Source organism: Jaculus jaculus, chromosome 11, assembly GCF_020740685.1.
Source record: "Jaculus jaculus isolate mJacJac1 chromosome 11, mJacJac1.mat.Y.cur, whole genome shotgun sequence".
In the NCBI taxonomy this organism is placed as follows: domain Eukaryota; kingdom Metazoa; phylum Chordata; class Mammalia; order Rodentia; family Dipodidae; genus Jaculus; species Jaculus jaculus.
Window position 1 is genome coordinate 60,061,263 of NC_059112.1, and position 26,409 is coordinate 60,087,671.

General features: G+C 46.9%; 1 protein-coding gene across 6 annotated transcripts in view; it reads left to right on the forward strand.

Moving 5' to 3' along the window:
• The first annotated feature begins 11,228 nt into the window (after positions 1-11,228).
• Acox3 (acyl-CoA oxidase 3, pristanoyl) overlaps positions 11,229-26,409 on the forward strand; it is a 36,792-nt gene continuing 21,611 nt past the window's right edge. Inside the window, exons 1-9 of one of the 6 annotated variants that reach the window (XM_045161443.1) lie at positions 11,229-11,367; positions 11,663-11,823; positions 12,060-12,176; positions 17,307-17,464; positions 17,847-18,083; positions 18,531-18,605; positions 19,018-19,107; positions 22,413-22,556; positions 26,240-26,328. In XM_045161443.1, coding sequence (XP_045017378.1) covers positions 17,318-17,464; positions 17,847-18,083; positions 18,531-18,605; positions 19,018-19,107; positions 22,413-22,556; positions 26,240-26,328 — 782 coding nt within the window. In that variant the 5' untranslated portion in view covers positions 11,229-11,367; positions 11,663-11,823; positions 12,060-12,176; positions 17,307-17,317. Of the gene's footprint in view, positions 11,368-11,662; positions 11,824-12,059; positions 12,193-17,306; positions 17,465-17,846; positions 18,084-18,530; positions 18,606-19,017; positions 19,108-22,412; positions 22,557-26,239; positions 26,329-26,409 lie in introns of all 6 variants that reach the window. The other 5 variants (XM_045161442.1, XM_045161444.1, XM_045161440.1 and 2 more) reach the window with 5 other exon arrangements.

The following is a 26,409-nucleotide window of genomic DNA, read 5'->3' on the forward strand; positions in this document are numbered from 1 at the left end:
AAATCACTCCCATTCACAATTGCCTCAAAAAAAAAAAAAAAAAAAGTACATTGGAATAAGCCGGGGCAAGGAAGTGAAGAATCTCGACAATGAAAACTTTAAAACACTCAAGCAAGATATTGCAGAAGACATGGTAATGGAAAGAAATCCCATATTCTTGCATTAGAAGAACCAATATTGTGAAAATGTCAATCTTACCAAAAGCAATCTACACATTTAATGCAAACTTTATTAAAATTCCAATGGCATTTTTCACAGAAATAGAAAAACAATCCTAAAATTCATGTGGAAGCACAAAAAACCTTGACTATCCAAAACAATTTTTTTGTTTTGTTTTTTGAGGTAGGGTTTCACTCTAGTCTGGGCTGACCTGGAATTCACTATGTAGTATCAGGATGGTCTTGAGCTCATGGTTATCCTCCTACCTCTGCCTCCTGAGTGCTGGGATTAAAGGTGTGCACCACCATGCCTGGCTTTTATTGTTTGTTTGTTTCTTTTGAGGTAGTCTCACTCTAGCTCAGGCTAACTTGGAATTCACTATGTAATCTCATGGTGGCCTTGAACTCACAGCAATCCTCCTACCTCTGCCTCCCAAGTGCTTGGATTAAAGGCATGTGCCGTCACACCTGGCCAAAAACAATTTTTTTTTTTAAATTTTTATTCATTTATTTATTTGAGAATGACAGACACAGAGAGAAAGACAGATAGAGGGAGAGAGAGAGAATGGGCGCACCAGGGCTTCCAGCCTCTGCAAACAAACTCCAGACGCGTGCGCCCCCTTGTGCATCTGGCTAACGTGGGACCTGGGGAACCGAGCCTCGAACCAGGGTCCTTAGGCTTCACAGGCAAGCGCTTAACTGCTAAGCCATCTCTCCAGCCCGCCAAAAACAATTTTGAGAAACAAAAATAAGGCTGGAAGTATCATCATACCCAATTTTAAGCTATACTACAAAGCCATAATAACAAAAGCAGCATGGTACTGGCACAAATACAGACACATAGATCAAGGAAACAGAACAGAGGACCCAGATATTAATTTAGGCAGCTACAGTCATTTCTTTCTTTCTTTGTTGTTTTTTTCAAGTCCAGGCTGACCTGGAATTCACTGTGTAGTTTCAGGGTGGCCTCGAACTCATGGTTATCCTCCTACCTGTGCTTCCAGAGTGCTGGCATTAAAGGTGTACATACCAAGCCAGGCTCAGCCATTTCATTTTTGACAAAAATTGGAGAAAAGACAGCCCCTTTAACAAATGGTGCTGGTAAAACTGGATATCTATATGTAGAAGAATGAAAAATAGATCCTTATCTCTCTCCATGCTCAAGAATCACATCCAAATGGATCGAAGACCTTAATATCAGACCTGAAACTCTGAAACTGCTAGAGGAAAAACTAGGAGAAACCCTTCAACATCTTGGTATAAGCAATGATTTTCTGAATATAACCCCAGTTGCTCAGGAAATAAAATCAATAATCATCCAATGGGACCTCAGGAAATTACAAAGCCTTTGTACAATAAAAAACGCTGTGAACAGAGTAAAGAGGCAACCTACAGAATGGGAGAAAATCTTTGCCAGCTATTCATCTGATAGAGGATTAATATACAAGTAATACAAAGAACTTAGAAGTAAGTAATAAGAAATCAAATAACCCAATTAAAAAAATCAGCTAAGGAACAAGATGGAGAGTTCCCAAAAGAAGAAATACAGATGGCCTATAAACATCTCAAAAATGTTATACATTCTTATCCATCAGGAAAATACAAATTAAAACTACTTTGAGCCAAGTGTGGTGGCGCACACCTTTTTAATCCCAGCACTTGGGAGACAGAGGTAAGAGGATCATTGTGAATTCAATGACACCCTGAGACTACACAGTGAATTCCAGGTGGGCCTAACTGTGGTGGTTTGATTCAGGTGTCCCCCATAAAGTTAGGAGTTCTGAATGATAGGTTCCCAGCTGATGGATGTTTGGGAATTGATGCCTTGGAGGGAGTGTATTGTTGGGGGCGGGCTTATGGGTGTTTTAGCCATTTTCCCCATGCCAGTGTTTGGCACACTCTCCTGTTGCTATGGTCCACCTTGTGTTGGCCAGGGGGTGATGTCCCCATATGCTCATGCCATCGTTTTCCCCTGCCATCGTGGTGCTTCCCCTCGAGCCTGAAGCCGAAATAAATCTCTTTTTCCCAGAAGCTGCTCTTGGTTGGGTGGTTTCTACCAGCAATGTGAACTGGACTGCAACAGTAAAATGGTACCAGGAGTGTGGTTGCTGCTAGACACCTGACTGTGTGGCTTTGGCCTTTTGGAGCTGATTTTCAAGAGGAATGTGGAAGGATTTGAAACCTTGGCCTAAGACATGCCTTGCAGTGCTGTAAGTACAGCTCGATGGACTATTCTGGTCTGAGCTGCAAGACCTGAATGCAGTAAGAACTATGGACTGTGGGGTTTGCCTTATGAGGGTGAGAAAGAGCTTTGCTTGGACTGGGCTAGCAGTTTGTGTGAGAAGCTTGCTTTTATGCCCATGTCCTGAGAAGATGTGCAGGGTTGCTTTGCATAGAAATGAATCGGTGTTAGCAGAGGGATATGGCACAGAAAGAAAAATCTTTGGGTTAACTGTTGCCCGTTCAGCTGCAACTGAGAGATTACAACCTTTGAGAGTGGGCTAGCTGACCTGTGCTGGGGCAACAGGAAGAATGTAGACTCTTTTGAAGGGGCCTGAGTGCTCAAGGAGTGTCCTGTTCTTCAAAGTCTGCTTTATTCCCCCCTAGATTAACAAATTGGCACCCTACCTGGTATTGTGGAATATAAGAAATGCAGGAAAGAGAGGGTCATTGAGTTTCCAACATGTTCTTGTGTTTTGGAAACGACCATGGGCAGTGTGAAGCAGGTTTGCTGGAAGCCTGCATGGAGACCCCATGGGGCCATGAGGATGAACCGTGGCTTGCAACGGAGACCTACTGGAGATGCTGGGACCACGAGATGGCTTCCAAGGAGAGCTGCCAGCCCTGATGAAGTTTTCCAGTACTGTGAGTAGCCTTGTTCCTGGTTAGAATTATTGGTCTTGGAGATTTGTCACTGGCTAGAGTTGTTGGACTTGAAGCTACAGAGTTTGATATTTGCCCTGGTTGTTTTAAATCTTGCATTGGTGGAATGTTTATTTCCTATCCCCAATGCCATCTTTTGCAGTTTGAATATTTATTCTGTGTCATTATGGGGTTTTTTTGAGGTTATATTTTGGTATTGTGGCTCAGTTAAAAGATCTTGGACTATGGGGATATATGAACATCATTGGAATTGATATGGGACTTTTAAAGTTAGATGAATGCATTGTATTTTACATCATGTATGGTTATCAGTTTATGAGGACCAGGAGCAGAATGTGGTGGTTTCATTCACATGTCCCCAATAAACTTAGGTGTTCTGAATGCTAGGTTCCCAGCTGATGGAGATTTGGGAGTTAATGCCTCCTAGAGGGAGTATATTGTTGGGGGCAGGCTTATGGGTATTATAGCCAGTTTCCCCATGCCAGTGTTTGGCACAATCTTCTGTTGCTATGGTCCACCTTATGTTTGCTAGGGGGTGATGTCCCCCCTCTCTCTGCTCATGCCATTGTTTTCCCCTGTCATCATGGAGCTTCCCCTTGAGCCTGAAAGCCAAAATAAATCTCTTTTTCCCAGAAGTTTCTCTTGGTTGGGTGATTTCTACCAGAAATGTGAACCATACTGCAACACTAAGCTAGAGTGAGAACCTACTTCAGAAAACAAAAACAAAACTATAAAAAACTATTTTGAGATTCTATCTCACTCCTGTCAGAATGGCTATTGCTGAAGACTCCACATACCTGGGCTGCAGTGTTACCAAGAAATCAAACTGAGGATGAACTGAAATTGTCCTCCCTGTAGACCAGCTGACAGAAGCTAGGACAAGCTGCACTGCATGCAGCCCTGTGGGAGACAGAAGCCATCAGTGGTGAAAGCAGTGGACACTGCAAGCCTCAAGTTTGGCTGGACAGGCCAAATCAGCTCGTGGGTACAATAGTGGCATGCCTGTTATGGGGGAAACCCACTGCTCTGTAATTGGACTGGAAGCCTAGGAGAGATACATTCCTGGGACTGAATACCCAATCAAAAGCCTATGGTGGGGGAGCTCAGGAGTTTTAAAAGTTTAACACCTGCTCTTGTTTGGCTGAACGCATATATTATGTCCACCAAACTTCCCTGTAAGCACTTTACTTAACATTCATACCCATATAGTAATGCTGCTTTCATTATGTTTAGAGAAGCTTCTCTTTTCAGGTGGTGGCGACCATTGGGATGACCCAAAAGGTACCATAGTGCTGAGAAGAATTGCCAGAGGAGAGCTCAGCACTGAAACACTTCTATCATCCCTTCCATGGCTCAGGGTTCATTGTGGAATTGGTGGTGGAAAGAATGTAAGAGCCAAAGGAAGGGAAGGACTTTTTACAATGCAATTGTCCACAAAGAAATTGGCCTCAATATAAATGACCTTGCATTTTGTAGCACTACCTTCACAAGAGCCTCATAATAAGAAGAAACGATGATGACATCAAAATAAAAGAGAGACTAATGGAAAGAGGGAGGGGATATGATGGAGTGTGGGTTTGTGAAGGGGAAGGTGGGGGAGGAGAGGGAGTTATCCTGGTTTATTGTCTGTAAGTATGGAAGCTGTCAGTAAAACGAAAATAAAATTAAAGAAACAAAAAGGTGTGTATAAACATTTTTGCTTAAAGCATAAAAAAAGAGAAAATATCAGGTAGTATTCAAATTAAAATTACATACATGTGGCTTTAAAATGTGGAGTCAGGCTATCATATTGGAACCTTGAATTGGTGATTCTTTTTTCTGAGCTTCCCAAGTAGTTAGGATTTAAGGCCTGTGCCATCAGGCCTAGCTCATTTTATTTTATATAATACCTGTATGAATAAATGATTTACAGTTAAGGGGCATATGTCTGGGATCCAAGCCTATTGAGGAAAACTGCAGCTAAGTGTCTAGGCCTGGGGCTTGGTTGGGGCAGTTTTCATCTCCCTCTCATTTAGGTGGCTGCAGTCTCTGGCTGGCAGCTCACTGCACTCTGGAGGTGTGGCCTCAAGTTTCCAATTGAACTGGGCAGAGGCCAGTGCCACAGGAGGGCAAAACCCATAGCAGAAGTCAGAGCTAAAAAAAAATAAAAATAAAAAAAAAATAAATAAATAAAAATAAATAATAAAATAAATAAATAATAAATTAATTAATTTAAAAAAAAAAGAAGTTGGAGCTCTAGTCTCCCACACCCCATGGGCAACCATGTGTCTCTTAGCACAGTGGTTTGTAATGGACAAAAAGAAAAAAAGAACCTAGAAGCCATTCCAGCCAGCTGTCTTTGGTTACCAGTCTCTGTGTGGCCATGAGGTACCTCACATTTGGCTCATCATAGCAAGCTTCCAAGCTCTGCAGTAATTTAGCTTTGTTAAGTGTGGCTACAGGTCACAGGACCTTAATTAAGTGAATTTCCCACAAAGGTGAAGTTGTCACCTTTACAGAAGTACCCTGACTGGTGACATCCCAGTTTGGCCTTAGGCGATAGCACACATTTCAACAAGGCCTGCAATCCCAGCGGGGTGGAGCAGGCCAGGTGGCTGGAGATGCCTGGCAAATAGGGACTGTGGTGGAGAGTCCCCTGTCCAGAGGGAGGCCTGTCTGCCTGCCTAGCCATCACCAACACCATGCACCATTCATTCCATTCAACTTAGTCAGAGAGAGTGGATCTTACCCTACAGCAAGAAGAGAAAGTAAACAAGTTTTCCCACAAGTGGAGAGAAGCAGTAGAAATGCCCAAATTGTACTCACAGCTAGAACACGTGCTTCCAATTTTCCCCTGTAATAGTACAATCATAAGTTTTCTTCTCAAGATAGTCCCTTCATGGTCACCATCTGTAACAGAGTGCTTGGGATCCAGGAACATCCTTAAACCCCAAAGCCTAGGTTCATTTTTAATTTTAATCAAATAATTGAAAACAAGGACTGAGAGGGGCTCAAGAGAAAGGACCCAGGTTCTATTCTTCAGGACCCACATAAACCAGATGCAAAGTGGCACATGCATCTGGAGTTTGTTGGTAGTGGCCTGTCATGCCCATTTTCTCCCTTTCTCTCTTCTGCCTGTCTTTATCTCATAAACAAATTAATTAATTAATTAAATACAAAAGACTGAGGATAGTTATTAAATTATATATATATATATATTTTTTTTTTTCGTGGTAGGGTCTCACTCTAACCCAGGATGACCTGGAATTCACTATGGAGTCTCAGGGTGGCCTTGAACTCACAGCGATCCTCCTACCTCTGCCTGCCAAGTGCTGGGATTAAAGGCGTGTGCCACCAGGACCAGCTTAAATTATTATATTTATTGAGGGAAGTACAGAACCAAGAAAAGACACCCACGTGGCTAGTGATCCCATGTGGAGGGCCTGGAAAAACCATGGGGAAAAAAAGAGAAAAAGTTCAAGGAGCTTCTGCCATGTGAAGAACTGTAGGGGGTAAAGGAGCCCATATAGACAGTAAGGGGTAGGGGGTTCTCCTGGCTGGGCCTGGGCCCAGACTGAGCCAGCCCAGGCCCAATGGAGGGAAAAACTCACTCATAGCTGGAAGTTCCCAAGTGGTCAGAGAGCCTGCCTTCCCCTTGCTTATAGTGGTGGACTCTCTTCTGGTTCAGGTGAACCAGAGGGACAGATGGCTGTTTAGGGGTAAGGGCTATCTCAGGAAGATGCTATCCCTGACACCAAGTTCCAGGGGCTAAATTTGATCAACTACTATATTCAAATCCTATGAAAGACCTCCCTACTGGGGGAAGGGATCCTGGTTGTTTGTGGAAAAACAGGTCTAGGTAACCTGGCAAGAGATAAGAAGTCAGATCATCTTTGAGTTCTAGCAAGTTCAGACTTTTCTGCCTTTTTCTTACTTCCAGGGTTCCAGTCACCCTAACTATACCCCCCTCTCAGTCAGATCATCCTTTGATCTCTAGAAAGTGCAGACCTTCCTGCATTTTTACATACAGGGGCTACTCTAACTGCCTGACAAAGATAACCTGACTCCTCTCACTAAGACCTCTCCATAGTGAGACCTGAGCATGTGCTTACTGGAAGCTGGCTGAGGCTCAAGAAGGCAGTGTTGGGGCTGGAGAGATTAGTGGTTAAGGTGCATGCCTGCAAAGCCTAAGGACCCAGGTTTTATTCTCCAGGTCCCAGATGCACTTGGTGGTGCATGTGTCTGGAGTTCATTTGCAATGGCTGGAAGCCCTGGCATGTCCACTCTCTCTTTGCCTCTCTGTCTCTAGTAAATAAATAAATCTAAAAAAAACTTTGTAAAAAGCAGAAGGCAGTGTTGGGCTGGAGAGATGGCTTAGCGGTTAAGGTACTTGCCTGCAAAGCCAAAGGACCCAATTTCAATTTCCCATGACCCACATAAGTCAGATTTACAATGTAGAATTTGTGTCTTGAGCTCATTTGCAGTGGCTGAAAGCCCTGGAGTGTCCATTCTCTCTCTTGCTTTCTATCTGCCTCTCTCTCTCTCTCTCTCTCAAATAAATAAAATAAATTAAAAAAAAAAGGCAATGCTGAATCAAGGGCTGGCTGGAGGACTTTCAATGCTCTGAGCATCCTTGCTGGCAACTCCATCAAGCCTATCAGAATGGGCTTTAGCCCATTTCAGTTTCAGCCCATGGGATTCTGGAAAAGTTGTTACTAACAACTTATCTCAAAATTTAAGCAATGGAGCTCAGATGCCCTGAAGGCAGAGTCCTTGTTCAGGAAAGAAGGTGTACAAAACACAGGCTGTTGTATGGCCTTTCCTGGGAGATAAGAACAAACATCTGTTCACCCTAAATAGGGCAGCAACCACAGATCACAGAAACAATTCCACTGAAATCTAGTCCCATCAGCTGCTTTTGGCCTGGTGTTTTGTCCCAATAATGACAAAGTCACTACAACTCTGGCCTCCATATGCTTGTGTGCTTGTGCACGTGTGTATACCCCCCCACACACACACACGAAGATTATGCACATCTTGCTGGGGAAACCAATGCGTTTATTTGGGTTGCCTACAGGAGCAACTGGAAAGCTCTCCCCAGCTGGGTGACAACTCATGCAAACTGCATCCCTGTAGCTCTTTGCACAACTTGAAGTCAGCTCTGCCAGTGTGTGTGTGTGTGTGTGTGTGTGTGTGTGTGTGTGTATGGTCTGCTTATATAACTGTGGGGAGGGGCTTGTGAACCTTGTAAGTCTCCTTTCTGCGACTTAGAAGCTTCAATAATTTCCTAAGTATTTTTTTAAAAAATGTATTTTATATACTGATTTGAGAGAAAGAGAGAGAGAGAGAGAGAGATGGGGTGTGGGGGATAATGGGCACACCAGGGCCTCTAGCCACTCCTGACAAACTACAGACACATGCACCACCTTGTACATCTGGCTTTACACGGGTACTGGGGAATTGAACTTGGATCCTCAGGCTTTGCAGCCAAGTGCCTTAAGCACTGAGCACAACTTCCTAAGTCTTTGAAGCTTCCCTTCTCCCTCTAACATATTCCTTTCATATGTTAAAACATATTCCTGGAAAGGAGGAGGGTACTTAATAGGTTGGTATTGTATATATGCAACTACAATGATTGAGATGGGGATGTAATATGATGGAGAATGGAATTTCAAAGGGGAAAGTGTGTGTGGGGGGGGAGGGAATTACCATGGGATATTTTTTATAATCATGGAAAATGTTAATAAAAATTTAAAAAATAAAAATAAAAAAAAATAAAAAAAGAGAATGGGCATGCCAGGGCCCCCAGCCACTGAAAAAAAAAACAAAAAAACAAAAAAACACATATTCCTGAAATCACTCCACAATTGCCTGTACCTGGGTTGCTGTGAGGAAACTGCTCAGCATTGCAGCATTCTACATAGGCAGTTTGTACAGAAACCTGTATGTCCTTGCCAAGAACCTAGTGCCAATTCCTGCAGTGACCCTTTGTATCCCATGATTTCTGATGCAAAATAGTTGTGTAATCTTAGCTTTGTGTTTCTTGGCCTCAAGCCCCTGAAATATGCATTGATTTTTCACAATAGCATAACCTAGTTGCAAAGTCTTCCCACTTCCAAATAAATGTGTTGATTAGTCAGAACCTGTCAGTTTGATTTTCCTTTTTTTTTTTTTTTGAGATAGGGTCTCACTCTAGCCCAGGCTGACCTGGAATTCACTATGTAGTCTCAGGGAGGCCTCAGACTCATGGCAATTCTCCTACCTCTGCCTCCTGAGTGCTGGGATTAAAGGCATGCAGCACCACGCCCAGCTTGATTTTCCTTTTTAGTTGACAATTTTCAGATGACATGTGTGGGGGTCATGTTGAAGGTTTCTTCCTTGGCTGACGACAGGTACACTCACAATGGCTAAAGCTTCAGCCTTTGTGCGTGCACTTTATACACAGCTATTGATCTATCCCTGCTCTTTCCCAGTACCCTTTTTAGCTGCCACTGCTGTGTGCAATGCTGTAGTGGGAAGGAGGCTTGTGACCTTGGCAGATTGTCAAGGGGCCATGCTTGATGTTGAATCTTTACCACTTGGTACCTACATGTGACCTGGTGACTCTACCCCCATACCATTTTCCTATGAATCTGGAGCAGGTGAAGGGTTAGAGGGGAAAAGGGATGAAGGGAGACAAGTCACCAGCGTGTGGGAGGAAACTTTAGTTTTAATAATGCAGAGTCGGACATGGTGGCACAGCCTGTAATCTTAGCACTTGGGAGATGGAGACAGGAGGCTGAAGAGTTCAAAGGCAATCTCAATGACATAACTAGTTCAAGGCTAGCCTGGACTTAAAGCTAGTCCTAACATTGTGGTTGGTCAAATTTAGACCCCAGAACTTGGTGTTATGGCTGGGCTCTTCCTGAGACAGCCCCTACCCCAGAGCAATTAACTGTCCCTTAGCTCACCTGAGCCAGAAGGCAGGGTCCACCACCATAGGGTATAAATAAGTTTGTGAGGAGATAACAAGGTCTCTGAGCTGCCTGACCACTTGGGAACCTCCAGCTGCTGGTGAGTTTCCCTTCAGCTCGGCAGGCTCCGGGCTGAGCTTGGCTCCCCCCACATGTCAGCAGCTCTTAGAACTCTCTTTTCTGTCCTTCACATGCTTTTTTAAAAACATTATTTTTATTATTTATTAGAGAGAGAGGGAGGAGAGAGAATGGGCATGCCAGGGCCTCTAGCCAAACGAACTCCAGTGGCATGCGCCACCTTGTGCATCTGGTTTACGTGGCACCTAGAGAATTGAACCTGGGTCCTTAGGCTTCACATGCAAGTGCCTTAACCGCTAAGCCATCTCTCCAGCCTCTTCCCAAGGTTTTTCCAGTCCTACCACGTGGGCTCTCAAGCCACGTGGGTGTATTCATTCTCCTTTCCCTGATTCTGTACTTCCCTCAATAAATTTAACAATTACCCTTCTCCGTTTTATTTTACTTTTAGACACAAACCTAGGTTTTGGGGTCCAAGGACTTCCCTGAACCCCTAGCCATCCCTATCCTTTATAGAACTCACAGTCACAGGAAACTTTCAGAGCTCCACTGCCACGTCAGTTATCTCGGCTGCCTCACCTCACCCGTGCCTCTGAGGCCGTCCTCCTTAGCCTGCCTACCGATCTCTCTCGCGGACCTGAAGGAAGTGCAGTTATTTAGGGCAACCAATCACCAACAAAAAGTAGTGGGGAGCCGGGCGTGGTAATGCACGCCCTTAATCCCAGTTTTTGGGTGGCAGTGGTAGGAGGATTGTCGCGAGTTCGAGGCCACCCTGAGATTACAGAGTGAATTCCAGGTCAGCCCGAGCTAATGTGAGACCCTACCTGGGGGGGGGGGGGTTTAGTGGGGAGACCTGGGGCTCATTCTCATGCATATTTGCCTGATCACAACACTACCACAAAGGCTGCCAAATAACACCACCTCGCAACAGTCCTTTCCGGAGAAGGCAATTGTGGGGAAAGCGCATCTAGAATAGCCGCGTGCCGAGGGGGCCCGCCGCAAGACTCTTCAGCCCAGGGTGGGAACTCGCGCGAGCAGAGGCGGGCGGGCGGCAGCGCGGGGAGGGCGCCGGGCGCTCCTGTGGGCGAGCCGGCCCGGGCAGCGGCGCGGCGCGGCGCGGCGCGATGACGTCACCGAGCCGCGCCGAGGCCGGGGGCAGACTGGGAGGGCGCGGGTCTCGCCCTGGGACCGGGTGCTTCAAACCGGTTCCAAGTCTGCGTAGCCGGCTCCTGAGCAAGCCCGGCTCCCGGCGCGGGACGCTGCGGGGACGCGGCCCCGGGCGGAGGCTGGAGGCTGCGGCGGGCGGCCGCGCCGTGCCGGTGAGCGTGTGCGGAGGCCGCGGACGGACGGGCGGGGTCCCTGCGGGACGGGGCTGCTGCGCCCCGAGGTCACCCGCAGCTCTGCGCGAATAGGGAATGAGCAGACGCGCTTTAAAAAAATCTTTTGCCCCGCGGCCGCGCGATGTCACCGAACAGAAGCGGCACATTTAGCCGTGGGTTTAATTGGCTTGTGCTTCACACCCGGCTGCCCCTTGTTCTGAAAACCAGGACCGCGCTCTGCTGGACAGGGCAGCGTTCCCACTTCCCCTTCCCTCATGCTTCCTCATCTCAACAGCTCGGGAATCCTAGAAGTCCTACGTGAACTATTCCCCCAGCTCTCTCAATTCTTTCCGAGTGTCTCCTAAAGTTTCCCAGGATGGCCTTGGACTCACAGGCCTCCTGCCTCAGCCTGGGTGTAGAGGAGGCTACCAACTCCTGCAAGAAGGGGTTTTCAAGGTGAGAACAAGGACAAGCGACAGAAAAAGTCGAAAGTGAAAGGTCATTCTCGTTTACTTTGCAGGAAGTACTGTAGCAGAGGGGACTGTTTCCAGGTTAAACCTACCAGTTTCCTAAAGGTTTCAGTCTGATAGAGCACCATTTACCACAAGTGACTCCATTTTGGGTAGGTCTGGTCTGTTGGGGTTCTGCATGTAGTACCTAAGACCAAACTGTCTATTTTTCTTTTTAAACAGAGAAAGATTGGAGGAAGCTGGTGGCAGGGTAATGATATTGAAACCACTGTTTACACCAGGAACCATTCCAAGTGCCTGAAGTGTGCCCCAGGAGCCTAGGTGGCAGACAGCTTACAGGTATTGAAGCCACTTGGTAAGGTCTCCCACCTAGTAAACCATAATGTTGGGATTGGTGCCTACTCAGTCTGTCTGCAATTCTTGTTTGTAACAGCTGTGCCACAGTACGGTAGTGTGGCAGACTTTGAGAGTAATGAGGCTGTTTTCAACCCAGATAGGTTCCACTGTAGTGGCTGAGCCTCATGAATTCATGTTGCACACCAAAGAAAAATTAAGGAATGGGGGCAAGGAGGACAAAATAGACTTTGTTAAGTGGGAGGATTCCCAAAAAGAAAGAGGGATTTGCTGGATCAGGGACTTGGAGCTGGGAATGTCAAGGTGAAAAAGCCCTCAAGTGTCAGGACAAGGAATTAACTCCAGTGACCAAAGGGGGGAAAAATTGAGTAAATGGAAAAGTTACCCTTTTTGAGTTAGAACTAAGAAAAGTGGACAGGCTTTGAAGTGAAAGTCTGTGAGCAACTGCTCCAAGAGAGGGACTTTTGGGGGGTATAGTGTGTGTCTCCTTAAGAGGATAACTATTCCTCCCACTTCTTCAGCATGTCTGTAGGTGAGGGATGGCTGTTTGACCAGGTGAGTGATTGACAGCTCCAGGTACCAGAGACTTTATTCCTCCGATAGGAGGAAGTGTCTTCCCTTTCTAATGTTATTAGGGAAACAGGAGGTAGGGTCCTCTCTTCAGTGACTTCATGCCTAATGTCTGCTGCCTACAGCATTTCCCTCTCAAGAATTAAGACACTAAAATTAGAAGTTGGATGGAAACTCAATTTGGTTTCTTCAGGCTGAATGGGATATACAGGGGGTTTCTAGGGTCTTCACTCTTGTTGACTTTTAGACCTTGGATAGCAAAGGGGACCCAGATAGATGGAGCTAGATTGTTGTAGGACAATCTGAGGATGGATATAACAGATTCCAAATGCCCTTGTCTTCAGGGACTGCATGTTATATAATTCCCACTTTAATGTAGTAAGGCAGGTCAGCAACTGTGTTCTCTTTCTATCTACCCACAAAAGGGGACTGCCTTGCTCTTAGTCTCTATCACTAGTGTCAGTGACCTTAGGTGGCAGGCGACCATTGGGGCTTGTTAGGATCCTGGGATCCAGAGCAAATCTGTTTGCTCCTTTACAGCAAAATTTATTTTATTTGCAAGGAGAAAGAGAGAGAGAGAGAAAGAGAGACAGACAGACAGAAAGAGATATGGGGGGGGATATGAATGAGTGAATGTATAGGCTTGCTAGGTCCTCTAGCCACTGTAAACGAACTCCAGATACATGTGCCACTTTGTGCATCTGGTTTACATGGGTACATGGGTACTGGCAAGTCAAACCTGGAGGCAAGCACCTTAACTGCTAAGCCATATCTCCAGTCCCAGCAAATAGTTTTATTTCATTTTTTTGGTATTTTTCAAGGTAGGGTCTTGCTCTAGCTGAAGCTGATCTGGAATTCACTCTGTGGTCTCAAGGTGGCCTTGAATTCATGAAGATCCTCCTACCAAATGTTTTTATTTCTAATGAAATCCCATTTCTTTCCTCCCCCCTCTCTTGCCTGTGCTTTTGGTGTTTTGTCTAAGAAGTCTTTGCAAATCCAAGATCAGAAGTTAATCTGCATTTTCTAATAGTTTTATAGTTCTGATTCCTATATGTAGGTCTATGGGCCACTCTGAGTGAGTTTGTGAATGTGTGTGAACTTCAGCTTCATTTTTTCTTTTTCTTTTTTTTTTTTTTTTTTTTTTTTTAGTTTTTCAAGGTGGGGTTTCACTCTAGCTCAGGCTGACCTGGAATTCACTATGTTGTCTCAGGGTGGCCTCAAACTCTCAGCGATCTTCCTACCTCTGTTTCCCAAGTGCTAGGATTAAAGGCGTGCACCATCACACCTGGCCTAGCTTCATCCTTTTTAATTAATTAATGTATCTTTTGGTTCTTTGAGGCGGGGTCTTGCTCTAGCCCATGCTGTTCTGGAATTTACTATGTAGTCTTAGGGTGTGCACACCATGCTTGGCCAGCTTCATCCTTTTACTTGTAGATGTCTAGTTGTCTCAAGAGCAGTTGCTGCAAGACTGTTCTTTATTGTTGAATTATGGTACACCTGACTGCATGTGTATGGGTCACTTCTGTTTGTTCTTTGAGACAAGGCCTCACGTAGCCCAGACTATCCTCAAGGTAGGTAGTCAAGGCTGACCTTTAATTTTTTTTTAAATATTTTTGTTCATTTTTATTTATTTATTTGAGAGAGAGAGAGGGAGAAGGAGGCAGATAGAGAGAGAGAATGGGCACGCCAGGGCTTCCAGCCACTGCAGACGAACTCCAGACGCGTGCGCCCCCTTGTGCATCAGGCTAATGTGGGTCCTGGAGAATTGAGCCTCAAACCGGGGTCCTTAGGCTTCACAGGCAGGCACTAAACTGCTAAACTGTCTCTCCAGCCCTGACCTTGAATTTTTGATCCTCTTCGTTCTACCTCCCAAGTGGATTATAGGTGTATGTCACCATACCTGGTATGGGATAACTTTTTTTTTTCTTTTTTCCTTTTTCTAAAGTAGGGTCTTGCTCTAGCACATGCTGACCTGGAATTCACTATGACCTTGAACTCACAGTGATCCTCTTACCTCTACTTCTGCTTCCCCAATGATTAAAGGACTGTGCCACCATGCCCACTATTTGTTGAGGATGCTGTCTTTTTTCCAGCCTGTATTGTTAGGGCCTTTGTCAGATATCAAGGAGCTGTAGTTGCTTGACCCAAAGTCCGAGTCCTCAGTTCTATTCCATTGGTCTATACTCCTATTTTTATGCCAGTACCATGCTGTTTTTATTACTATAGCTTTGTAATATAGCTTTAGATCAGGCATGGTGATGCCTCCAGAGGTATTTCTTTTGCTGAGGATCTGCTTGGATATGCGAGGCCTTCTGCCTTTCCATATGAAATTTGAGATCATTTTTTTTTTATCTCTGTGAAGAACAATGTTGGGATTTTAATTGGAATTGCATTAAATCTGTATATTGCCTTTGGTAAGATTGCTATCTTCACAATGTTTATTCTGCCTATCCAGGAACATGTGAGGTCTTTCCATTTTCTTAAGTCCTCCTCAATTTCTTTTTTGAGTGTTTTTTTTTTTAATTTTTTTTTGTAATTTTTTTGGTAATTTTTGTTTATTTATTTGAGAGAGACAGAGAGGGACAGAAAGAGGCAGATAAGGAGAGGGAGAGAGAATGGGCACGCCAGGGCCTCCAGCCACTGCAAACGAACTCCAGACGCATGTGCCCCCTTGTGCATCTGGCTAATGTGGGTCCTGGGGAGTCGAGCCTCGAACCGGGGTCCTTAGGCTTCACAGGCAAGCGCTTAACCACTAAGCCATCTCTCCAGCCCTTGAGTGTTTTTATTGCAGTCACTATAGGTCTACTTGGATTTTCTACTGCTTGTAAATCAATTTTGGCTAATTGTGTTTTCTAGGAATTTGACCATCACATCCAGTTCCTTTAGTTGTTGTGCCTGTGGCTCATGATATGGCCCTATATAATGTTTCCAGTCTGTATCAGTCAGGACATCCCCTCTGGAGTCCGAGTGTTCTCCTGCTCCTTCGATGAGGTGATGAGGTGGTAGAGATTGACAGTCTTTTCAGGAAGCAGCTTTTATTCTTTTTTTTCCCCTTCTGTAGCAATTACCTTCTAGGACAAAACACCCAACCAGCTGGGCATGGTGATGGACGCCTTTAATCCCAGCCCTCAGGAGTCTGAGGTAGGAGGATCACTGTGAATTCTAAGCCAGCCAGGAAAGTGAGTTCCAGGTCAGCCTGGGCTAGCATGAAACAAAAACAAACAAACAAACAAACCATCTAACCAGAAGCAGCTTATGGAAGGAAATGGTTTATTTCAGCTCACAGTCTCAAGGGGAGGTTTCATCGTGTGGGAAGAATAGATAGCCGGTTGGACACACTAGCTAGCATTGGCAGGTGGGACTGGATTATAAAGCTCTGTGCCTCCTACCCAGGCACACACCTCTAGTAAGGCTCCACCGGTTGGGGATTAAACATGAGGCCTAATCAGAAACATGAGATTTGGGGACATTTCACATTATCATCACCCACACTGCACCCTCGGGGCCTCACTTCACGTTAGTTTGCACTGCTTTTCTTGGGTCCCAGGTGATGTCCCAGAGCTGCTTTGGGATCAGGACTGCTGCGTCCTCATCCCCAGCTCAGGATATTGGGAAAGACAGCAGCCTGTCTAAGCCTCAGTGGCTACTGCTTCAGTGGAGACAGCCTGCTTAGCTCACAGTTGTAGGAGGATCACATAGGACCTAGTTGCAAGAGGGCAGGTACTCAGATGTGCCATCTCCCCACTTTTCTCTGGCATGTAGGGAAGCATCACTAACTATGACCATCATGTGCAGAGTCCAACCCTAGACCACCTAACAGTCACCACAGGATTCAAAAGGTCCCTGGGCCTCCTACCTGGACTCCACGCTTAGGTTGCTATAGGACAGGATTTGCAAGCCCTCCCCCAATGACTCAGCTCTGGAACATGTCAGCCTAGCCAGAAAATTCCGGAGCAGTTTTTCGGTAAACAACACCTGTGAGTGGGATGAATGTCTGCAAGTTGAGTATAGTCCAGGATAAAAGCTGTGATCAAAGTTCTCTGGCCAAGGGCCTGTGTTCTAGTGGGCAGGCACGTGTATTACATATGACCAGACTGGACCAACCAGCTGTGGCCTGATTCTAGAGAGGCAGCTCCCTGCACCCTGGGTCTGGTGAACCTTGAGGGCCTGGACTCCCTGGTCTCCCACAGACCACAGTATCCTCAGCAAGGCAGTGGCCCCTAGTATACTCTGTACTATCCCCAGCCATCTGGGTTTGTCACAGACAGGTTACTTTGGTCTTTTTCCCTGCTCTGGCCCCTGATGGCTCTGCTCTGCCCTGTGTTCTCAGTGCCCTGTTCGAGTATAACCAGAACAGGAGAGCTAGCCTCACCCTCCCCTCCCTTTTGGAAACCAGTGCTCACCATGCTGCCTCCCTACACCCCCAGCCTACTCTGCTGCTGTCACTTTGGAGCTTGTGGCTTTTCTCTTACTCCAGTGTCCTATGGTGTGGTTGTTCACTGGGCACCATGCAGAAAATCACCTGAGGCTGACTACTCTGTGCAGGTCCGCCTCCGATGATGGCGCCCCCACTGGAAGGAAGCAGTGATGCTCTGTGGCCTGATTTCCCCCAGGGGCCCCTCAGTGCCTGCCGAGCAAGAGCCTCCTTCAGCTATAAGGAGCTGCAATTGTTCTTGGAAGGCGAGGATATACTCCGCTTCAAGGTGAGACTGCGCCACAACCTGTCACAGTAGTGCACACTGAGCCCAGGAACACCTTTGTTCACTGGCACAGATGGCTTTATAGTGCTAAAGCCCAGGCCCTCCCTGGGTCTCATGTGCTCTGTAGGATGGGTGGGCCTTGGGCAAGCATGAACTTGTCGCCTCTCACCCCAGGTGGGTCCAGGATACCAGGGAGGGCCAAGTGGACACAGGTTGCCCGAGCTTCCAAAGCCTCTAGCCCTCTTCTCCACTGGGGCCTATGTTTTTCCTTTGAGTGCTTTTGGGCCAGTCTGGGTCCCAGGAAGCTATGGACCTGAGAGGAACCATATATGTAGGAACATGAGAAATGCCACTTTTTGCCTCTGGCTGTCTCCTGCACTTGTAGAAAACCATATACTCAGCTTTGGAGAGAGACCCGCTCTTTGCCCATTCATCATCTGAAGCAGACCTATCACTGGAAAAATACCGGGAGCTAACCTTCCTTCGGTGCAAGCGAATCTTTGAGCATGGCTTCTTCAGCATAAAGGACATGTGGCAGAATCCCCTGAGGGTCCTAGCATTGATTCACTGCTTGGGCATGTATGACTGGTCCCTTTCCACAAAATGTCTCCTCCACCTATTGGTGAGTATGGTGCAGAGGGAAAGGAGTCTCATGTCTACACAGAGATGTGGAAACTGCAGCCTCTTGTTTGCTAAACTGCATGCAGCACACAAGATATAGAACAAGGCTAGATATTTCAGCTGTCTGTAAATTTACACTCACGAAATTTGGATAAAACAGTGTTACAAAGTTTACCATCTCTAAGCTGGGCATGGTGGCACACGCCTTTAATCCCAGCATTTGGGAGGCAGAGGTAGAAGGATTGCATGAATTCAAGGCCACCCTGAGACTATATAGTGAATTCCAGGTCAGCCTGAGCTAGAATGAGACCCTACCTTGAAAAAAAAAATTACTGTCTGGTAAGAAAAGGCACATGAGAGAGCAGGTGGGGCAAATGTGAGATGTGTGGGCAGCCATGAGCTCCAAGCAGCAGGGTCTACCCACTTACATGCTGCTGTTAAATTTCAGGTTTTTGCATCATCAGTTTTCAGCTCTGGTTCTGAGCGACATCTCAAATACATTGAGAAGATCTATAATATGGAGGTAAGGTCAGGTTCATGATGAGCTGTGAGCCCAGTGTCATCTTCATTCTTAGTGAGCTATGGTGAGGGCAGGGCACAAGAGCAACCTTGGGGAAGGGCAGGCCTTGCTTATTTAAGCTGGTACTCTTCCTACCAGTTGTTACCAGTTGGGTTCCTGGCCTATGTGAACTTAGTTTTCCTGTCTGAGCTGAACCCCTCTGTGGCCTCCTTTGATTGTAGAAGTCTTTGATGGTGCACAGCTTAGGCTGCTGGGGCGGGCGGCATCCAGGATGCCATAGTGACTTAGTTAAGTCAGCAGTTAGTTAAGTAGGCAAGTGGAGATGTGTGGGCCTGTGGTTTAGCAGTAGTGGGACCTCTGCAGGAACACCCACCAAGATGTCTCATTCAGCGTTGTTTTGGACTTCAACTTACAGATGTTTGGCTGTTTTGCTCTTACCGAACTGAGTCATGGGAGTAACACCAAGGCCATGCGAACTACTGCTCACTATGACCCCGCCACTGAGGTAGGAGCTGTCTTCCTGCAGTGGAGTGGATGCACTGTTGTGAATGAACAATAATTAGCCATAAATGCTGATCTCAAACCAGTGCTCATCAGAGGCCACTGAGAGCATATCTGGTGCTGAAAAGCTGGACTTGTGCTTTCCATTTCTATGTGGTGGAGACCACCTGGGTGTGGAGTGTGTACCTGCAGTGCAGGGGGAAGCCAGGTCTTTTTTGTTTTGTTTTTTGTGAAAGGGTCTTGCTCTAGCCCAGGATGACCTGGAATTCACTCTGTAGTCTCAGGATGACCTTAAAGTTACGGTGATCCTCTTACCTCAGCCTCCTGAGTGCTGGGATTAAAGGTGTGTGCCACCATGCTTGGCTTCCAGCATTTTTTTTTTTTAATTTTTATTTATTTATTTGAGAGCAACAGACACAGAGAGAAAGACAGATAGAGGGAGAGAGAGAGAATGGGCGCGCCAGGGCTTCCAGCCTCTGCAAACGAACTCCAGACGCGTGCGCCCCCTTGTGCATCTGGCTAACGTGGGACCTGGGGAACCGAGCTTCGAACCGGGGTCCTTAGGCTTCACAGGCAAGCGCTTAACCACTAAGCCATCCCTCCAGCCCTCCAGTATTTTTTTAAAATATTAATTCCTTTGAAATATATTTATTTATTTACAAGCAGGGAGAAACAGTGAGAGAGAGGCAGAGAGAGAATGGGAGTGCCAGGGCCTTTAGCTGCTGCAAATGAGCTACAGATGCATGTGCCACCTTGTGCATCAAACCCATCATTAGGCTTTGCAGCAAGCACCTTAACCACTGAGCAATCTCTTTAGCCTGCAGAATTGTTGCTAGGCAGTCATGATATGGGATGCATATTGTTTCAGGTGGCTCATGCTTTGTGAGTGTCCAGGAGATCATTCTGTCTGGCCCAGTCTCAGCACCTGCCTTACCTACCTATCTGCCTGCAGGCCTTTCAGCAGCCAAGCAACATGCCCACCAAGGCCTGGATCTTCTATTTCTTGTCATTCTTTTTCCTCCTTGTGACATCTTCATTGCTGGTTACCGCTCAGGGCATCACTGAGCACTGGCCCTCTAGGAGCCTGTGGTATACAGACTAGGAGGGAGATTGGCACTAAATGTCTTGAGGTAGCCAGTGCTATGTGTGTCGTGGCACCTTCCCCTCTACTCACTTTCCTCCCATCTCACTGAGGCCCACACCCCCCTGCCTCCTTCCCTATCTGCTGAGGAGGTTGGGGCATTGGGAACCTCTCCCTTCCCACACCCTATGGAAGGGTGTCTAAGAAGGGTTCTGCATATAGGAGGTGAAGTTGGTGGTGTTTGTTCATGTCCATTGTTTGTTCATTCTTTATTCATTCATATGGCCAGATGTGCTCTCTGGCCCAGCTGCTGCATGATAAGAAAACAACAGAGGACAGTACCATGCACAGCCTTGCTTGTGTGGGGACAAGTAAGGAGGAGACCAACACATCTCAGTGAGGGCTGCCATGGGGACATGGCTCCAGGCCAAAGGGCCACTATATAGGTATGAGGGAGAGCTGTCTGTGTAACGTGTCCTTGTGGCTTCTTGCTTGCTTCTCAAATCTCAACTATCACCCAAATGTGGGTCTTTGGCTTTTCAGTCCTTCTTCTCTTGCTGCATTCTGATGCCTGCAGCTCCTGCATAGCTTGATGAGATAGCCTCTTGTAACCTGTGGCTGCAGGTCCAAGGCCACACCTGGGGCTGTGGGGCAGTCCCTGCTTCCATTGGCCTCCTCCTGGCCTCTGGTCCTCCAATGTGGTAACCACTGCTCTCTGCTGGGCCACAGTATGCATTCATCTTGGCGGCAGACATCTAGTGAGCTGCTACTGGATGCTAGACATTGCTGCCACACTGGGCAGGGCTCTGGTGGGCCTGTTTCAGCTCTCAGCGAAGATAGCTGCTAAAGGACAGCAGTGGAGAGCAGTGGGTGTTGGGGGCCATAGAAGATAACAGTGTACCAGGGCAGCTATGCAAACAATAGGTGTAGACTCGAGCAAGACAATATGAGGCATTCAGAAATTTGACTGGCCTGGCCTGAGAGTCTGTGCACCCACACATGCAGAGGACAGGCTGCCACCACCAAAAGAGGTGACCCAGCCCAGTCCCAGGAGCCAATGGTTTGATGGTCCCTTGGAGAAGGAACAGGCAGGACTGGCAGAGTTCTGTCCCTCTTTAGTGAAACTTACTGAGTAGAGTACTTCCAGGATCCTCAGTCCGCACCCTGCTGTGTGTCAGGCACTGTAGATTAGGGGAAGGCGTTCCCTGTTGATAGACTCCTTCCCCAAGGAGGACAGTAGCAGAACCAGAACTTGCCCTGACATCCTGCCAGTGTTTGCCAAACATAGCAGTGCACTCAGATGCTCATCTGGCTCCAGTCTTTGAAGCTCCGTCAAGAAGGTCTGCTTTGGGCTGGAGAGATGGCTTAGCGGTTAAGCGTTTGCCTGTGAAGCCTAAGGACCCCGGTTCGAGGCTCAGTTCCTCAGGTCCCACGTTAGCCAGATGCACAAGGGGGCGCACGCGTCTGGAGTTTGTTTGCAGAGGCTGGAAGCCCTGGCGCGCCCATTCTCTCTCTCCCTCTACCTGTCTTTCTCTCTGTGTCTGTTGCTCTCAAATAAATAATAATAATAAAAAAAAACAATTTAAAAAAAAAAAAAAGAAGGTCTGCTTTGAGAGTCCACTTCTGCCTAACATGTTCCCAGTGGATATGACACCCTGGGGTGGACACAGCAGCCCTGGCTCCCAACCCCTTTTCCTCTTATGGCCTGCTGCCTCTTGCTTCCATGTCCCACTGTGCCCCTCAAAGGGATTGCCACAGCTCACTCACCAATTCGTGCTGGCTCCACTCAGCCTGGTGTTCCTGTGGAATGCCTACTGAGCGTTTAGGGGCCAGCCCTCCTTGCTTGAGGTGGTAGAGTGAGAAGCAGCAGAAGGGAAAGGCATCATTCCTTAGAATGGTGGGAATGGATGTGGCAGGAAGTAAAATAGGCCAACTGAACTTACAGAACACCAGGGCTGGCCTCTCTAGGATGAAGTGTGATGACAAATACCACCTGGGGGTGTATGTCAGTAAGCATTTAACTGTGTAAAGACTGAGTGTCATTTTCTCATATGACCTTGGAATATGCTGTTTCAAAAATAAGGTCAGCTTGGCCCTTATAGAAAACCAAGTATGTAGTCCATCTTGACTGCTTCTCAAAGACTTTGACTGTAGGAGGCAGAATCTGTTCATGAGGGAAAGCCATTCTGTGTGGGTCTGACATAGTGCTGCCATTTTCCCCTCCACAGGAATTCATCATACATTCCCCGGATTTTGAAGCTGCCAAATGTTGGGTTGGCAACATGGGCAAGACAGCAACTCATGCAGTGGTGTTTGCCCAGTTGTACACGCCAGGTGGTCAGTGCCATGGGCTGCATCCCTTTCTGGTGCAGGTAGGACCCACTGGGACTGGTGAGGGTTGACAGCTACCTGAGGCCACATGCATGGTGTCTGCAAGCACAGACTTTGTATAGAAACTGCCCAGGCTAGAACTCAGCTCATGCAGTATGTTTCATTTTCAGATGCTTAAGTCTCTTTATGAGCTATGCTAAAAATATTCATCAGGCCTGGTGTGTTGACATGCATTTGTACTCCCTGCACTACGAGGCTGAGGCAGTATTGTGAGTTCAAGGCAGCCTAGGGCTAAATTATGAGAGCCTGTCCCATAAAACAACAACCACTGGGCTATGGAGATGACTCAGTGGTTAAAGGTGCTTGCCTGCCAGCCCAGATTCATTTCCCAGTACCCACGTAAAGCCAGGCACACAAAATGGCACATGTGTATGAAGTTTGTTTGCAGCAAGAGGCCCAACACTGGTGTACACATTCTCTCTCTCTTTCTAAAGCAAATAAATTAAAAAAAAAAAATTAAGACAACAACCACAAGAAAACCTCAGCAGAACCTTATCATTCCTCCCTCCAGCAAAGTGTCACTGTGTATCCAAGGCCTGCCACAGCCTACCTTCTCTGATTGATGGTCTTTGTGGGAGGAGACACACACACATTTAGAGAGAGAGAGAGCCAACCAAGCAATCACAAGGTCATGAATTAGAATGGTGATTTTGTTTTGTGTCCCCCCCCCCCGTAGTTTTTCGAGGTAGGGTCTCACTCCAACCTAGGCTGACCTCGAATTTACTATGTAATCTCAGGCTATCTTTGAACTCATAACAATCCTCATACCTTTGCCTCCTGTGTACTGGCATTAAAGGTGTGCCACACCCAGCTGGAATGGTGGGTTTTGCTCCTGATCCTTAGCTGAGGAGGGAGAGGGTCTTTCTCCGTCTGTTGTGTCCTGTGTGGTTTGCAGTGTTTAAGCACCATGGGAAATGTGACATGTCGAGTGGCACACAGATACATGAGTAAAGTGTAGCCTTTGAGGATCAAATTTGCTGTAGTTTACAGCTAAGTTTCAGTTTCCCGGAGAGGCAGGCAAGACTTCTGGGAAAAACCACAAAGGACATGTCCAAGGTTGTGGGCTCTGGGGACTGAGTCAGTTTCTAGACACATGTCCCTTTTGCAACCCTCCATGCCTTCTGCCCCAACCAATCAGAGATGTACAACTGTAACTGCTGCTTGCCTAGCCAATCATTTTAAAAGATTACCTCACCTGCCCCAAATGCCCCTAGTTGTGCTTAAAAGGGGCCTGCGTGCTCCTCTCCGGGTCACCATTTTGTATGAAAGGTGGACCCCCACATGTTGGCTGATTCTGCAGAATAAGCGCTCTTTGCTTTTACATACTGTTTGAGTCTGGGTTCTTTTTTCAGCGATTCTCGGACCCTTACACCTTAACTCTTTCTGCTTGAATTTCAAAGTTCTTAACTCAATTCAAGAGAGGGATTCTTGCTATTGCTACATTTCCTTTCATTTTCTAAATAAATGGAGAACTGGAAAGAGCAGTATTTTTTTGTTGTTGATTATTTGAAAAGTGCCAACTATTTTTGTCAGGTTTGTCTCTCCACCTGTGTTGTCTTTTTTATTGCTGTGACAAAACACTTGAGGCAGCCAACTCCATAGAAGAAAAGGTTCCTTCTAGCTCCATGGTCTCTTGGTTCTGTGCCCAACCTGTCATGGTGGGAGGGGGTGGCAGATGAAGCTGCTCACGTAGCATCATCAGGGACAAAATGAGAAGACAGGCAGTACCCTCGCAGGGCTGCCTCGAGGTCATCATCTCCTTCCACAAGGCCTCACCCACCATACATAGCACCATGGCTGGCGCCCAAGCCTTCAGCATGTGTGTGTAAGAGCTAGACTGTGACTCCCCTTGTTTGCCTCTACTCTTTTCCCCAACTACTTTATTGTTACAGCATTTACTTCAAAAACAAAAACTTTTTAAAACTTTGTCTCTGACTCTTGCCTGAGGTTTACTAAAAACCATTAGAGATGAAAATGTGTCTTCTGCTTGAGTTTTAGCCCATCTTAAAGAGTTCTTTTTTTTTTTTTTGGGGGGGGGGTTTCGAGGTAGGATCTCACTCTAGCCCAGGCTGACCTGGAACTCACTATATAGTCTCGGGGTGACCTTGAACTCATGGTGATCCTCCTACCTCTGCCTCCCAAGTGCTGGGAGTGCTGGGATTAAAGGCGTGTGCCACCATGCCCGGCTTTTAAAGAGATCTTTAATAAAGTTCAATTAAGTTAAATTTACAAGATAAAACCTAGTGATTCATACACATGACTACATTCTAAGTGTAGATTCAACTAGCCTTCCCTATCTCCCACTTTCTCTCCTTACCCTCTCCCTCTTTCTCCAGGGCCTCCCATATGCTAAACCTGTACCGTACCCTGGGCTACGCCTCCAGCCTCCTTCTGTCTTTCAAACACAGTGTCTCACCTCAGCAACTGTCTTTTCAGACTAGGTCACTCTGTGCTGGGCCATCCTGTGTTCTCCAAGCCAGCAGTGTCCTTTAAGTAGGACCACAGTATTTCCAGACATGGCCCCCTGCCCCCTTGAGGGGAAGGGGATGTGGTGGGACCTCTTCAGTTGGGACTCCCTGCTTTAAGTGGGATGCACCTTATTCTCTTTCCCTGGAAGTCCACAGATCAGGAGCACCAGTATTCCTTTAGGGAACAGTGTTGAGTGGGTACCCATTGTGGGGGTGAGTTCCAAAGTCAACCTGGCAGTCTCTCACAACACATGTGCACAGTCATTGTCATTTGACTGGAATCCCTCTGTAGTACTCAGCCTCACGTTGCTGGGATGAACCTCCAGATCAGGTATAGTTTATGGGAGGAAGAAGGGATTTATTGAAGCTTACAGTTAGAGGGGAAGTTCCATAATGGCAGAAGAAGCTGAGCCTCTTTTACAGGTCCAACCAAGAGAAAAGCCATTACCAAAAACTAGCAAGCACACTTCAGGAGGTCCATACTGAGCTCGGGCACTTTACATAGCTTTAGACTGGAATTCCAAATCCACACCACACCTTAGGGCTGGGCCCTAGGATCAGCCCAGCAACACCTCCTCTAGCCAGGTGGCCAGAGATCTAAATTACAAGTTTTAATAAAATCCTGAATACATTGGGGACATCCATTCAAACTACCATACCCAGCAAACACAATGCACCAGTGTTGCTCCGGCAGCGTGTGCTACCCAGTCCAACCTACCCTGCTACCACACCTCTGCAACTGATGCACAGTGCCTCCATCAGGGCTGAGACTGCAGAGCCACTCGGCTTTGAGGCTGGAGTCAGGAATCAGTGTGGCCCTTGAAGATTTGGGGAGCTCCCTTATTGCCCCTCTTCTTCCTCCCACTCTTGCCTTCTTTGGCTAGCTGCTATATCACATCAGCCTCTGCCTCTCTGTCCATCTGTTCCCTTTAATCCTTTGTGTGGACCTTTGTCATGGACTTAGGTCCCCCTGGGAATCCAGGGTGATCTCACATCATGGTCTCTCCCTCATTATAGCTACAGAGACCCTCCACAGAAGGCCCTACCCTTATATCCTAGGGTTGGAACTGGATGTGTCATTCCTGGGACCCACAGCTATTCAGAGCCATCCTGGCTCAGCCATCAGGCTGTGAACATGGCTGTTTAGATTCTCTTGAGATTCTAACTGGCCATTTGTTTTCTGTGGCTCTGTATAGATTCGGGACCTGAAGACCCTGCTTCCCATGCCAGGGGTCATGGTCGGTGACATGGGGAAGAAGCTGGGGCAGAATGGCCTGGACAACGGGTGAGTGCCGCTGGCGTCAGTGCTCAAGTGTCACTTCCTAGGTCCCCAAGATGCTTTCTGAGCCCCAGGCTGGGATCTCCT